At 41.0% G+C, this 15,949-nt stretch overlaps 1 protein-coding gene across 1 annotated transcript in view; it reads left to right on the forward strand.

Annotated features, from left to right (window-relative positions):
• BCL2 (BCL2 apoptosis regulator) overlaps positions 1 to 15,713 on the forward strand; it is a 96,690-nt gene extending 80,977 nt beyond the window's left edge. The window contains exon 2 of the mRNA XM_059479417.1: positions 11,012 to 15,713. Within this exon, the coding sequence (XP_059335400.1) occupies positions 11,012 to 11,146 (135 nt within the window). The 3' untranslated portion in view covers positions 11,147 to 15,713. The remainder of the gene's footprint in view (positions 1 to 11,011) is intronic.
• Positions 15,714 to 15,949: the final 236 nt, after the last annotated feature.

A 15,949-nucleotide genomic window follows, 5' to 3' on the forward strand; every position in this document is an offset into this window, starting at 1 on the left:
TCAAAAGTTTGAAGCTAACAAATGTTTTGTAGCTGGCTGAGACACTAGTATTTAATATTGAGGAAGCAATGGCTTTCTGGTCTCCAGTGGAGCATCTCCTAACCAGGCAGACAGGCACACAACAAAATGAAGTCTTAATGCTGAGAACTTCTTGAGAGCACTACAATAACATTCTGTCAGGCTGGGCTCCCTTGGCTCATGCACTCACTGCAATTTGAATGTCTCTTTCAGTTTAGCATGATGCTTGGCAAATTTCCCAACCTTACATTATCTGGGAAAGGAAGACAGGAGAAGCTGGTATGTTCAGCAAATCTTTGAAGAAGCTTCTTTGCAGTTTGCTTGTAGCAAAAGTGTGGGCTGAAAAAGAGTGTAGAAGTGTCAGGACTGTAGCTTTAGCTAGCTTGAAAAGGGTTTATCTGACTTGCATCCAGGCATCAAGATGCTCAGATACCACAGCAATGTGTGTGGTATAAGAACCTAGATAGAAGATGATTAGATAGCAAATCAGACAGAATTTTGCATGTGATTTCCTGGGTTTGTCTAAACTTATAGCAGCAACAGTTAATTATAGGGGAGGTTATGAAGGCAGCTTCTGGGTGGGTTTATGACACTTATACATTGGATTCTAGCCATAAAGAGCCAGCTGAGAGTTACCACTGTGGCAGGAAGCCCCTGTTGATGTGAAACTGATGGAAACCATCTTTGGGCCTTCCCACTTCAGGCTAGGAGCAGGAGATACTGGTGATGGAAGATCTAGGGGGAGAAGAAGCCTTTTGGCAACAATGGCAGAACTCCAAGGAAAAGAGCATCGAGATGTACAAGGGACATCACCCTTAGAGGGACAGAAGCGGGAGGTGGTTGCACACAGGAGTTACTTGTGGTCATCCTCTAGATGATTGCTGCACCTCCTTCCAGATCTAGTGCCTCTCCTTCCACCACACATGAATTGCTCATGTAATCACTTCCTCTGGCTCTTAAGCAAGGGCAGCTCTTTAATTGCAGATTAATGTGTTAATGAAATTCTTGAGGCTACGTTGAAGTGACTGGGCAGGAGAGGCGAGGCTTTCAGCAGCAGCTGCTGGCACAGGAGTCACAGCTCACGCTGCTCTACGGGGAAGGCAATGCCCTAAGCAGGAGCAGGATCCGTCATTTTTTCTCCGGCAGTGCCTCGGGGCACATCTACAGGGCAGCGCTGCACAGGGATTCTGGAGCTGCCTCTGAGCAGTGGTTGTGCTAGTTTCACAGCAGGAATATTCAGTCTGCCCGGAGTGCTATTCTAATGTACCCTCAGTGTTTGCACCCCTATCCCTGACCCTGAGATAGTGCAAGGTGAGCTCCCTCTTTCCCCTCGGTAGAACTGTGCTCTGCTGTGTGCTCCCACCTGCTCTTAGAAGTATTAAAAAAATAAATTATTACATTTATGAAGGACTTTATATCAAATTTGATCTGTGGTTTCTGATCTGTGGGGTCTGATGCTTTTTTATTTCCTTGGCTGACAGTCTTGATTTTGTTTAATATTCTTTCCTTTGAGTATCTGAAATTTTGCATGAAATTTCTACTGACTTGGAAATGCCAACACATGGAGTAATTACCAATCTTTCCTGCCTAAGTTGATAGCATTCTCCTTCCTTGTGCTCTTAGTTCAAGGTCACAATGATAGAATTTAATCCTTCATGAATTTTCATCTGACTTGCTGTCCACAAAAATTGTTGATTAAAAGATCAAATTTCCATTGGCATTCTCCCTTTCAAAGGAAGTCAACAGGAAATATAAATGTGCAGCCCTTTGTGAATGATCTGCAAGGACATGCAGGCTTATGAAAAAAAAAAGCAGCAGTTAGCTAAATCCTTTAGTTTCTGTTTTGAATGACTGGCCATAGGAATGCAGGCTAAGCTGTATTTCAGCTGTTCCCAAGGATGTGTATGTGTAACTTGTTGATAGTGGTTGGTACATCAGGCTCCAGTGACAGCTACGTGACCACTCCGATGATCACTGTCCTGTAGCCGAACCAGCCCCTGCCTCCCCTCAAGAACACCAGGCATGAAAGAAAACAAAGAGGGATCTGTTTATTCAGAGGACTGGCACTTGTACCTCCTGCCTTTTACTGAGAAAAGAGAGATCCTAGGTCATTTCAGCTCTCACTCTATTCTCCCAGCAGCCATTAGGTTGTAAGGAACTGCATGACTTCCTCCAGCATTTGATGTGAATTTCTGATACCTGGGAGAGCTGAGACTGTTGCCATACAAGGCCTGTGGGGAATCTGATTGATAGGAGCAAAACTCAACACCCAGAACACCGGCTTACTTCATTGGGAGCTACCCATTACCAACAAAAAGAGAGGAAAGCCCACCACAGCCTTAAAGCTTCAGCATTATGTTTTTAAAATCTTACCAGTGTCCAAGGTATATGTCTTTCACAGTAAAAATTACTTGGAGTAATTTTTCACTTGTGCTGTGAATGCACAGACACAGATCAGTGCTGAACATCTGGTTAAAATAAATTACAGTCTTATTTTGCAAATAAAAATTCCTAGGGTCTACATGACAAAGTCTGGCCAGCACAACTATCTCATGGGGAAAAAATCACATCCCTAGCCTACAAAGATAGCTATTTTGGCATAATTCCCTTCCCCACTATGTAGACTTAACGTAGACTTAGACCAGAGAGGAGTCCTTCTGCCAGTGTAACTCACATTGTTTGGGAGGTACTTCCACCATGCTGGCAGACTGCTGCAGCTGGTATAAGCCATGTTTCCATCAAGGAATATGGCCAGAACAGTGACACCAGCAAAGCCCCTGGAGTACTTAAAGAATAGCATTTTTTCTCCTGCTACCGGTGTCCAATATTTTTCAGTTTTAGAGCTTTTTGCTAAAAGGAAATATGCAGAATTTGTGCCCTTTCTTATATCATCAAGACATTATTTCTTGTTACAAAAGAATTAAAGTATAGATATGGATAGGAGGCGTGTTGCCTTCCAACATCCTGGAGGTACTTTGAATAGGAGAAGATCCCAGTTCTCCTGCAGGATGCCTGTTGTATGTTTTGGTGTTGGTTTTGGAGGTCGAGAGGTTTGCCTTTTATTAGGTCTTCATATTTTGGTTTTGTTGGGTGGCATTTAAATAAATCTATTGGTCATAGTTAATGAATTACAACTGTGTATGCAAATGAATTTGAGCTGTTTTGAATAGCAAAACAAAGTCCTTTACTCTGTGACTTGGCTTGTATTCTTACACTCTTACTGGTCCTTTTTTTTCAAGTGGTCCTTGTTAGCTCTTACCTGATAACATTTACCAAAGGACTTTCTGGATGAACCCAAAAATGGAAGATTTACCAGCCCACTTTAACCTATGGGTCCCCCCATCTATAAGGCAAGCAACACATAAAGCTTTCTTGGCTTAAAATTTCAGCTTTTTTGACAACAGTTTTCACCTGTCCCCCTTAGTTCATTTTGTTCCAATTTCTAATTGCCTCAGTCTATGCAGACTCTGCTCATTCCTTTCCCTGTTCCTTCACCCTTAGTTTCTCTACCAGAGAAACATTTTTGTGCAAGTGGTGAAAAGGACAGAAAGGACAAAAAGTGGGATGGGGGAAGGCACCCATTTAAAATTAATCTCTTCTGAGCAGAGACCTTCCCCTTATTTTAATTTCCCATTATCACTTAGCTGTGAATTGATGAGCACATGGAGCGAGACACCAAGAGGCCCCATTCTCACGTGCACCACACTGGAAGGGGAGGATTTTCAGTGTTCCATCAGACTGCCAGGACCTGTCTGCTTCCCACAGTTCCTGGTGGGAGGTCTGACTTAGGAAATGGCAAAAGACAGAAATTACCAAAAAAATGCTGCCTCTTCTCTGCCTCAAATAAGGCTTTTTCAGGTGAGCAGAAATGGTCTGAGCCGCTAATGAGGTGTAGGCTGCCAAAGAAAACGCATGGGCAAATTCGTATTTTCCAGGTGGCTGGTGGTAGAAATGTAACTGTCCATTGAAGTCTGCAGCATGGCCTTTTTTTGCACTTACTCATTAAATTACGGATTTATTGTGAGGTTACTTTAGCGTAATGTTAGCTGTGTTGTCTCACAGGCCCTGTAAATCAGTTGCTTGTCACAGGATTTATGAAAAAAACAAGTGCCTGCCTCAAGTCACACGAGGATTGGGTGGCACTTCTGCATGGCCTCTTGCTGCTGGAGCACCATGGAGCACCGTGGAACAGCCAGGCCACCACTCCAGCTCTGTGCTACTCTTGCTCAATGCTGAGCAGGAGGTTGTCAAGCCGAAGGAGTTTGGATCAGAACTGAGTGTTGAAACAACAAACATGAGATGGAGCATATCCCTGAGGGATGTTAAAACAGGCAGCAGAAAAATGCATGACTGGTCCCTCGTGGTGCAGTCAATGGGACAACCTGCTCAGACCAGTTGGATTTCACCCGTCTGGTTCACACGTGCACTCAGCCTTTTCTGGCCAAGGCCACCCTGAGCCAGGTCCCTCCCCAGGCTGGCAGCTTTGCCACCTTGCTGTCCTCTCTCTGCCTCTGCTCATAGCTGTGCCTTGAGCCCGGCACCACTGGATGTGCTGGTTAAATGAAAGCCTTGGTGGCCTGAAGGACAGACACTGTGCCACAGCTCCCTGAGCACTTGTACAGCAGCTACTTTCATTTCCCATTTCCCAGGCAGTTACGTGATTTAACTCTTCTGTGGCAGCTCAAGAGCAGCCCAGGCAGCTGGAGCAGGCAGGGAATGTATTGGGGGATGTGTTCACATTTCCCTCTGCTGTCAGTGCAGCACCCACAGCAGACAAATCTTCAGAGATGCGCTTTTAAATTAGCTGGGCTATTTGCAGGATAAGGGCACTCATATCGAAAGCCAGTTACAAACAAGACAGAAAATTTAAGTAAGATTTAGGGAAAAACAGGCCTGCATTGACATTCAAGACCATTTTGTCATTAATTTTTTTAAGCCATTCTTGAAGATTTGACAAGGGTCTTAATGCATCCAGCCTCTTTTCAGAGGATGCAGGTATAAGAGCGATGTTACAGCATGAGATAAGTCTCCCCAGCAGCTCTGTGACACTTGCTCTCTCCTTCAAAGGGATTCACAAATCCACAAATGGATGTCACTAAATTTACTGTTGCATGGGAATGTAAACTCTTTAGAATGGGTTTGATAATTTGGGGAAGAATATGGCCCACTAATGACTCGGTTTTAGTGCAACTGAGATTCATGTGTGGGGACACATTTGTTTTCTAGGTAGAACAATCTCTAGCACTCCAAGTAAGATACCTTCATAAAATGAAACAAAGCAGCAAATTATTTGAGCAGGACTATCAACCTACAAAAGATCTCAAAATTGTGAAGGATCAAATAGAGCAGCTTTGACTGTGTTGTTTGAATACAATATTTTGTCCAGAAGGCCTTTTTGCCTTCTTTTTCTCATAATTGCTAATAGTGCTCCCTCAGAGGTGGCACCCATCAAATACCACCAGCTAGCTGCTGCACTGACATTACAGCTGTTTTCCTAATGCCAGAAATACCTCATTTTATAGTGTGGGCCTTTCCAGGAATAAGAGACCGAGGCAGCCTCCATTAGGTCTGGGCTTTTGCATATTGCAGAGCCACGTCTAAATGAATTAAATAGAGATGCCAAGACTAAATTACTGAAACAGTTCTCATGCTGACTTGGTTTGACAAGAATGTGGCCTAGTCTGAACACCAAATGGATTTCCATCCAAACTGAATGATCAACACCTTACAAATCCTGTGTTTAAAGATGTGGCCTGACTATTTCTCAAAGCCTGGATTTACCCTTCATGCCACAGGCGTCTGGAGGAAACCTACCTGCCAGCAGGGTCACTGTTTAGGAGCACAGACAGGAGGACTAGTCATCACCCTTACTGTAACTAGTCACATTTATATATTTCTAAGCCTATGCATCACTTTTCATGAGCAAACCTAACCACAGTCAGTCCTTGCTCCTTAGATGTCTCCATTTGACCGACATGCTTAGTCAGTCATGAATTATTTCCACTAATGCCAGTTCATAGAGCCATACAGTGAGAGCCCCAAAATCACAGGCTCACTGATGCAGGAATTTATACAAATAGATAGTAAGGACAAGGAACAAAGTTAGGCAAGACTACTGTGATGAAAACTAGTTTTGTTCAGTCAGAAACCTCAGACGACCCTGGAGAAACAAAATAAAAAATTGTGTGCAGCCAGCATCTAATACATCAGCTGCAGACCTAAGACTGTGTCAGGTCTTGCAGAAACAGAGAATTCAAAACAGAATCGTAGAATCATAGTGGGTTGGACAAGACCTCTAACATCATCAAGTCCAACCATTAATATAGCACTGCTCTGTTCACTGCTGAACCGTGTCTCCAAAATAGACCCAATTCCTACCACGAGCAAAGGTGAAGAGGGAAAGAAAAAAAACCCAGATGGAAATCTGGGGTTCACATGCCAAAGCCACTCCCCAGGCAGGTTCTTTTTCCATGATCAGCAGGGTTTGTGTGGTGACACCTTCTTTCCCTTCCCATTATAATTTCTTAATGTGCACCTGGCAGGACTACCAGCATGTCGGCACTCCCAGGTGTAAAAGGATATCGGCCTCTCTAAAGATATGGGCCTTGTGAAACACCACACCTCAGCACAGCACAGCACAGCCAGGGGCTGAGCAGTCCTTATTTGTACTCACTACTTAGGCTTGCATGAAAGACTCATAAACTCTTTGGGAAAAGAACAGTCACACATTTGTCTACTTTTTGTGTTCCAAGAACTTTTCTTGTTTGCTGCAAGATGACATTTTAATGAGGTTTCACGGCATAGAAAACATGGGACGATTTAACCAGCGCTGTCCACCCCTTCCCTCCCTCCCTCCCTCCCCAAACTCTTTCTGAAATGAGTTACCATGCGGGAACAAAAGCTTTTATGAGAATTTATGTCATTCGTGTGGAGGCAGGGGTGAGGTAAAAGTCATTCAGCTGCCAAACCTTGGCATCAGAGTGTGTGCTATTCCCTCTCCTACCCCGTAGTGGATGGCAAACTGGCCTTGTTCAGACCTGTGCTAGTTTCTTCAAGATCTGGGGGCTAGTGAGTGTTTGTTTGTTTGTTTGTTTTGGAGTCACAGAGAGGGCAGTGTAAAATAGCTGCGAGGCAATTCCCGTACAGTAAAATGGAAGTTTCTCTGGCTCTTCATTCAATACAATGTGGCTCAAGAGGATATCCTGCCAAACCAATGATAACGAGGGAAATAAAGTCACTTCCTCACCAGCTGTTTGATTCAGGTAGAAAAAGGAAGCGTTTACTTCCTCATGTTCGCTCTCCCTGCCGCCCCCTCGGGCAGAAATGCCAGGCAGAAATGCAGAAATGCAGAAATTGCCTTCTCCCTCCACATTTTTGGTGAGGAGCTGTCAGATCCATAATGCTGCTCTGGACTGAGCCTGTGGGCAGCACGTCCTCCTCTGTGGCCGAGGAGCTGTGCCTTGCCTCTCGGGCTGGGGTGCAAGCTGAGCTGTGGAAGGACCGAGGCTGAACAAAATTGGCTCATTCCACAAGCAAAGAATGTAATTAATGACATTTGTTTCTTGGATTAGAGCTGCCAAATTTGGGCCAGCAGAAGAGTGGGATAGTGTGATCTCTTTTGTTTTGAGACTGCCCTGACTCAATGCACTATTACACCTCCTAATCCTCCCAGAGTGACGAACTTCACTTCTGTCCTGGGCTCCCTGCAAATCCCTGGAACTTTGGCCAGGAACATGCTCTGTCCTCCCTACATATAGTCCAATGGGCAAGAAGGCAGTGAGGGGTGCCCTTGGGGCAATTCTCATGGCTTCCAATCAAAGGTGAAGCAGGCATCTCAGGGGCTTTGGTGCCTAAGAGGAGCTCAGGCAGAGCATCTTCCCCTTCTCCACCACCACCTTTCTTGCTTCACAGAAACAGTCAACACAAATTTGCACAGTAAACCAGCAACAGACTGATTTGACTTAATAAAAGCTTCTTAAGAAATGGCTTTTTAAAAAGTTACAGAACTGAATGAAGAGTTCTTTTCCACATAATTTTTAACAGCCCTGATATAATTTTACATCCAGGATATAAGTTCCCATTAAATTTTGATGGTCTTAAAAGCAAGGTCTGCAATGATTTTCTTTCCAATTGTGTAAGACTTCCAGAAAGATTGACCAAGCCAGAACTTGCCTCGGTCTATTTGCCAAGGGGACCCTTGCTTTCATTATAAAGAGTGCTTTTCAAAGGACATCAAGTGTTTCAAACAATTTTCTTAATCTTATTTATTTTAGCTGAGATTCTTTTATTTTAAACAGAGCAGTTTAGGTGACAAAAATCCAGTGACAAATACATGGGTTTACAGAAGACAAAACCTTATGAAAGGTTAAAATTCTGTTTAGGGTTCTCTTTGTGCTAAAATAGTTTCCAGCAACGGGTCATACTTCCCTCCTCCCACCCCCCTTGTTTTAGTACATAAAATGGACATGTGTTTATTTAAAACAGGTTTGAAACTTAAACAAATAGTGACAGGCTGTTCAAACAAGCTTCGGAAATAGGCCTAATCAGAATGTTTGAGAAGGGGAGGGGGAACGATCATAAAGAGCTACTTGTAATATATAGTGCAGACACCATTAGGTTGGGTTCATGTTATTGTTGTAATAATCTCAGACAAAAAAAGTACTGCATGCTGCACATTTTTTGTTAACATTCCTCTTTTGAGCCATAGGTTATGCCATATTTTTGTCTGGTGTCCAAGTTTTACTGTTCTCCTCCGTCCATCTCCATACCCAGTACCAGAAAGCTCTATGGAATCATTGGAAATGGTCTCACAGAAAAACTGGGAGGAATGTTCCTGAACTGGGATAGAAGGGAAACACAAAATACACTCATTTTGATATTGATACTGTGTGTGCATACACTGTCATGAATATACAGAAGTGAGACCTTCCCCACAGAAAGAAACCATGAAAACATTAACATTTAAATGTTTTCACATGACTTGTGTTTCCATGAGTTTTTTTTTCATTTCCTCTCTTTTTGACCCATAATAATATCACCAAGTGTTGAACTTTACCCTTGTTGTATTTTTATAAGGCCGATCTTGAACTCCCTATACAGAGAAGGCTCCTGTGGAAGTCACTGAGTCTGGACTGGCGACAACAGGATTTAGTCCAGTCTGTAACATTTTAGGATATTGTGTTACTTCATAGCCTTAAGGAGAAATAAAAGCAGTTTTCCAAAGAGCTGCACAGCAAACTGAGTGTGCTTTTTCAGCTCTGCAACAGCACAGCAGAGTATTAAGGCCAGAGTTTGCAAATGTCTATGTCAAAAAACAGGCAGCTAAGCAAAAGTTGCCATTTTCTCTCTGCAATGAAGAGTTTGCATTAAAACATTCTATCCTCTCTACAAAAGGTTAAACTGTTTTCACTTGAGAATATACCTTTGGAAACCCAAGTTGGAAAATTATTGCCTAGAGGAACAAGCATTGAGAAATAGCAGGAGGCAGATGTGTTTTCACGTCACTCGCTTGGCCAGAGCCTGTGGCTGTTCTGCTATCAAGCCTTACCTACTTACATCCACTCTGACCTACAACATGCACCAATATTACTTAATGCAATAATACATTTTGGAAGCAAATATCTATTATTTATTTGAATCTCACTCAGCGTCTGGTGAATAGAAGTGAGAATATTAAAAATCCTTACACGCCCTCTCCTGGTAAAACCACAGACGTGCCTCTTCTGATGATAACTGGAGATGCCTGATGAGGGAAGCTAATTTTACTACAGAATTTGATTGTCATTAACTCAGTTGGAAGGTTTACATTAATAATGGACACCTTTCTCTCCTCAGTTTCTGCTGTAAACCATAACAATATATGCATTATTAGAAGACAGATACGCATTATTAGAAGACAGGTCAACTCCTAGCATAATAACATTGCAAAACAGCTAAAGACACTATAACTTTAATAGCAAATGTGATCTTCTACCAAAAATGGGAAGTCTGGGGTATTAAAAGTAGAGATAGAAACTGTCACGTTAGATAGCTGTTTCATGGGCTTTCATGTTTCATTGCAATAGCTTGGGAGCAGACCTTAATTGGCAGCACAGTAAAAGAGTTGCCATAAATGATGTTATCAGTTTTGTCACATTTTAAAAGTCATTCATCTTGGCTATTTACTGCTTTCGTGCCGTACAGTATGATTTATCTGTCTCTGAGGAATGCCCTCAAGCGTCATGCTCCTTAGGAATTGCAGCCTGAAAGAAAGGCATTACGTGCAGAGTATCACCAATCCAGTAATTTGCCCAGTCAAATCCCACTGTATTTATGAGTCACAAAAACTTTATCTTTGCTTCTTGAACAGCATTTCCATTTGGTGCCTACGTGCACGACCAGATTTTCCTGGAGCACTGGACCACGGCATCACCCTCTTTGGTGACAGTTGTGAAAGATTATCATAGGTATAACACAACCCTAACACCTTCAGTTCATATGCAAGAAACATCTGTGGCTACTACACAAAGTTTTCTGAGCCCATCCCCAGGGAACCAAATACTGCCTTGTTTTCAATGAATCTGACCTGCAATATAGATGCTCCTTACCCAGTGGAAATGAAAGATTTGGAGAATGAAGGTTCATCTACTTCATTTGTGTGTGTTTGTATAGACAACATTTAGGACCCAAAATAGTGGTAACTTATATTTTAAAATGCTGGTTCTGTCTTTTCTATTAGACTGGGCATGCTTAAAGCAGAAGTCGCAACCATAAGTAATTTCAGTAATATTTATAAAGAAATAGGCAGGAGAACTTTTTTTTAAACCCACAAAAGAGAAATCACTCCTCCCAAATCACTATTTTAATAAGTTTGTGGGGTCTTCTTGTGCCAGCGGGATTGTTGGGTCACCCCTGAGGGTGAAGAAGTTGCCTCCCTTTCCCCATTCCCCTTGTCCCCCCAAAAAAACAGTAACTGCAATTCTGATATTCCTTTTCTCACTATTTCCCCTTCTAGGATGCCTTTGTGGAGTTGTATGGCAATGGCATGAGGCCTTTGTTCGATTTCTCCTGGATCTCTCTGAAGACTATCCTGAGTCTGGTTCTGGTGGGAGCTTGCATCACTCTTGGCGCTTATCTCGGACATAAGTAGAGTCACCCAGTTTATTGTGGATTACAAAAGTCTTTCAAAACAACAAAATAATATTTTTTTTTTCTGTAGCACAATGATATTTTATGAGCAAAGCAACTTCCCAGCGAAAGATTAAATCAGCTATTACTGCCAAAGGAAATATCATTTATTTTTACATTGCTGGAAAATTATTTATTAAAAGATATTTACATTTTAACCTGCTATTTTCAGAACCTCAGCAAGTTGTATCTGTCATCACATCATGTTGTTATTCTTAACTTTAATGAGCCCCAGAGTATTTTACGTTCTTTTTTTTTTTTTAATTAATGCCGCTGGCTGGATTATTTTATCTCTGAAGAGCGAATATACTGACAAAGACCTACCTGCTTACACTTACAAGGGCAGTTACTTGAGCTGCTAAAAACTGCCAAATTGTGTTGAATTTCCTAGCATTTTCTGGGAGGGATCTGAGAGACAGGGTCAGCATGAACAAAGTTCTCACCCTGTCCTGCTGGCAAGAACTGATGTAGTAAACAATTCAACATGGTACATATGTGGAGTCAAGACAGAAACTTCTTGAAGGACACTCTGCTATCCCTACAGGAGAACAGTTGGAAATATGGTTGCCTATGCCTTTTAAACACGTGTTTTCAAGTTACCAGCTGTGCCATCACATCATAATCACAATACCCACATAACACGTCAACTTTTTTTTTTAATAGAAGTGTGAAGTTAAATCTTTGGGGCTTGCAGGAAATTGCTGTTCCAATGATTTTCTCAGCAGCAAAATGTTTTTTGTGGCTACTGACACAGAAACATCAGGAGACCTTAAGTGCCTGCTTCAACAGAGCAGAGCTGGAGTCTGAAGACCTGACCTGTGTCCCACTTTAGTGGGCTCATATCTGCAACTAATCCTGCTTACTTACAGAGTTCCTCCAGGGGTTTGAAACCAATTAGATGTGGTCTCTAAATCCCTGAAAGTTGAAAAAGATCTTAATTTTATTTGGCAAAAAGCAGGCCTCAGCTAAGTTACAGATTAGCTCTGACTATCCTTGTTTATCAAACTGGACACCAAAATCTAGTTCATATTCATAACAGGAAAGGAAAGTGAGATTTATCATCCTGCCCCTCGCCCTCAAAATATTTTCATGCGAATAGTCTCCTAAGACTTTCTACAGAAGAAAAGCTGATGAAGAAATTCAAAATCCTCTCTCTGGACAGAGACTCTTTGACACCTCTCTTGTGCAGGTGCCTACTGTCATCTCAAGTGAAAATAGGGTGAAGGAAAAGGGGGAGGGGGAGGCGTGAAGTCATCTGCTCCTGTTACAAAACGCAAGGCATGTGAAATTAACACAGAGTACATAACACAGTTTTATAAACAGACCTGTGTTCAAAGCACGGCTTTCCCTGAGGGGCCAGGAGTCCCCTGGAAACCGAAGACTCTGAAGCATTGAGTCCCAGGGGCTGCTCTGAGGCATGGAAATGTCCAACTTCAAATGTTTTAAATCCTGCGCTTCTATTTTTTCTATTAAACTTTTGAAATGTGGGATTTGTGGGTAAATGGATGTCCAGATATAAAAGGAAAGTTTGCAAAGCTCTGGATAAAATGTACCATACAATACATAAGTGCTCAAAGGGTGAAAAACACACAGTGAATAAACTGTAGCTCCAACCTCAAGATTTCAGCTGAATAACTTTGTGGCATTATATGCAAAATATCTCCAGTAACTCGGGAATGTAATATGTTCAATGTTAAGGCTGTAGTTGATATTGTGTCTTCAAAGCTGCTTTTATGTTTGGTTGGTTTTTTTTAAGAGTTGTACATCTCAGCATTTTTACTGCTATTTAGTTGTGGCACCTACACTTTGTATGAGCAAAGATGGGGCAAGCTTACATTTCAGATTTGAAATTACTTTTTTATAGGAACGTAGAAAGGAGATATTTCTAAGAGAACAAAAATGTGAACTATGCTTGATTAAAGGAAAAGGAAAAATCCCATCATCAGACTATTAGTACCTGCAGTGCTTTCAGAGTGCTTCTCTAAAAAGTGGGCATGGTCATGTAGGGGTTTTATGAAAAATATTTCAAATCAGAGGAACTGAGGAGTATTGTGGATTGAGTGTGGGCTTTGTTTTTTATCTCAGCTTACAAACTGAATTTGTTTGCAGCCAATTGCACAACTGAAATTGGCTGCTATTAAGCTTATGTTTCATTTCACAATCTAGTCTTCGTTTCGATTTGTGCCCATATGCCCATTAAAGTTTATGAACTATTAGACCTCAAATTGTTTCAACATTGCTTGTTTTATTAAAGGTTTACATTGTCAAAAGTAGTAAAAAATATCAATTCCAGTGCTGCTATAATACCAGGATAATTTGAATGGGGTTTTGGTTTTTAATACCTTCCAATGGCTAAAGTTTTTTTAAGCTGCTTTAGAAATAATATGAAGACAACACATGATACACAATTAAATGAATACTGAGGATTTTGTGTTCTGTTGTGTCTACTCACTGGACTTCCCAGTGTATTTCTTAGTACCAGGCAAAGAGAAGAGTCATGATGACTGTTGATGATTTTATTTTATTAAAGAGCTGATGGAGTTTTCCCATCCTGACTGCAGAATAGTACAGTATTGTGGCTGCATTAGGTATAATGATAGTTGATAATACATTTATTAAGAAAACATTTAGAAACATTGAATGTATATAAAAGCTTGAACTTCTTAAATAAAATCCTCTCTTCTCACTCCTGTATTTCTTTTGCAATAATTCCTGTCTTTCCTACTCTTCATTACACTTCCATGTAAGATTTTTTTCCTCCACAAAATGCCTTACAGACTTCCACGCTCAAAGACTATGCTTCAGTGAAAACCCATCCTCTGTCACTGTGCATGCACAGACATCTGACCACTCCCACCGTATCCAAATTGTGAAAGGGGGAAAAACAATTAAAAAGAGGGACACTTCTGAAGTGTTTAGGTGTAGAGAACCAGAGATCAGAAAGAAGGAAGAGGTCAGAAGTGGAGGGAAATAGAGAGATCACTGACCCATCTCCCTGGTTAAAGATGAGTGCTACTTGGAATTTGTTTATCTTTCATCCTTTCCATTGAAAAAGGATGATATAAGGGCAGAGAAAAAGCCTGCAGAGACCCCACAATTGTTTTTCTCTGTAGAACTTTGTTAATACCTTTTAAAAACAGCAAATGCATAGGCATCAAAGAGAAGTACTGGGTTTTGCTATATTCAGCTTAGGTGTCCTTAATTCTTTTTCACTCTATTTTTTAAGAAAATAATGAAGAGAAGTATTTTGCTTCTGAAAAAATAATCTGTAGGATCACCTGAGATCTGTCATAAATCAGGTACTTAGGAACAGATGAAAAAACTGTGCAAAAGTATTCTGAAATTAGAGGTGATACAGAGAACATTTCTCAATGGAACAAGCACTGGATCCACCAAAGGATTAATGGGGCTGTTGAGGTAACAGGGAAATATATAGAGGGATGAGAAAGGGAGCTGGAAGATGTGGAGAATGACATTGGTACGTAAGAAAATCTTCAGTTTCACATGTTGCAGGAGTTCACTCAAGATGGTCTGAAAATAACTGTTAACTAAAAGCAGCTACTTGTGTGCACTACATGGCTATGATTACTAAAAATCTGCAATTACAAAATTACAATAAATGATTGTAAAATTATCTAGTCTTCAAAAGTTCATCGGTTTGCTGTTACAATTGGGGATTAGATAGCCTGAGTAGTTTTGCACTAAGAAGGAGCAATTATGAAAAATGAAGTCTGAAACCAGATGTGCAAAGGTAACACGAAGGTGATGCAGTTCAGAGAACACGGTCCCAGTCCCCCCAGTCCACACAGTCTCCCCAGCTGAGGCAGCAGGAGTCTGGACTGCATGCTTTGACCCTGGAGCATGACACTGCTCAGCTGTGCACCTGCACTTCACAAACCTATTGATTAAAGTATCGTGAAGTAGCATGTTTAAAGCCTTTCTTCTTTTTCCTTTCTCTATCTCTGAACAAACTAGCAAAACGATTAATTTCTATTACAAGGTTATGGCTCAGTACTATATGAAAAATTATACATATTTTAATTTATGGGTATAAAAATTCTTTCTCATTGCAAAAGTCCAGCTTTATTTTTCATTCCTATCTCTTTTTCCAACAAGGCTAAATGCAAGGTAGACAAAAGAGCTAATTTAATCTGTATTTGGTTTAAATTACACTTCTATACTAAGTTAATGCAGCTTCATCACACAAAGAAATTATCTTCAAAAAGTAATACAGCATTAAGAGTTCCACACAAAAACTATATATTTTTATAATTTAAATAGCAATTTTTTTCCTTTTCTTCTGAATATTTGAATTTTAATTATCACCAGCATAAATGTACATAAGCAGATATTGTTTATCCAGTACCTTTGGATGATGTATGTATGGTAATGTAGTTTGTCAGTTTATCATCATTTAATATGATTATGTTGTTCTTTGTCTTTAAAATGTTATAAGAACATGCTGCCATTAAACTTTCCATGTCTGTCTAGTTTATATTGTGAAAAAATAATAAAAGCACACTGTGAGATTCTTGTTTTGCATTTGCATTTTTTAGAATTTGTCGATAGAAAGCCACTCAAACATTTTGGGTGTAATCCCATAAATGACGCATAATGTTTCCTTCCTGATGGTTCTGTTCACCTGTTCTGCTCAGCAGTGGCCAGTACTTGCTTGCCTTGCTCACAAAGATGCAGTGTCCCAGGTTTGAGCAGCTGCTGCTGTGTGAAATGCAGCCCCCAGGTGCAGTCTGTGCTTGGGACCCAA

The sequence above is a fragment of the Ammospiza nelsoni genome, chromosome 1 (genome assembly GCF_027579445.1).
Source record: "Ammospiza nelsoni isolate bAmmNel1 chromosome 1, bAmmNel1.pri, whole genome shotgun sequence".
NCBI lineage: Eukaryota > Metazoa > Chordata > Aves > Passeriformes > Passerellidae > Ammospiza > Ammospiza nelsoni.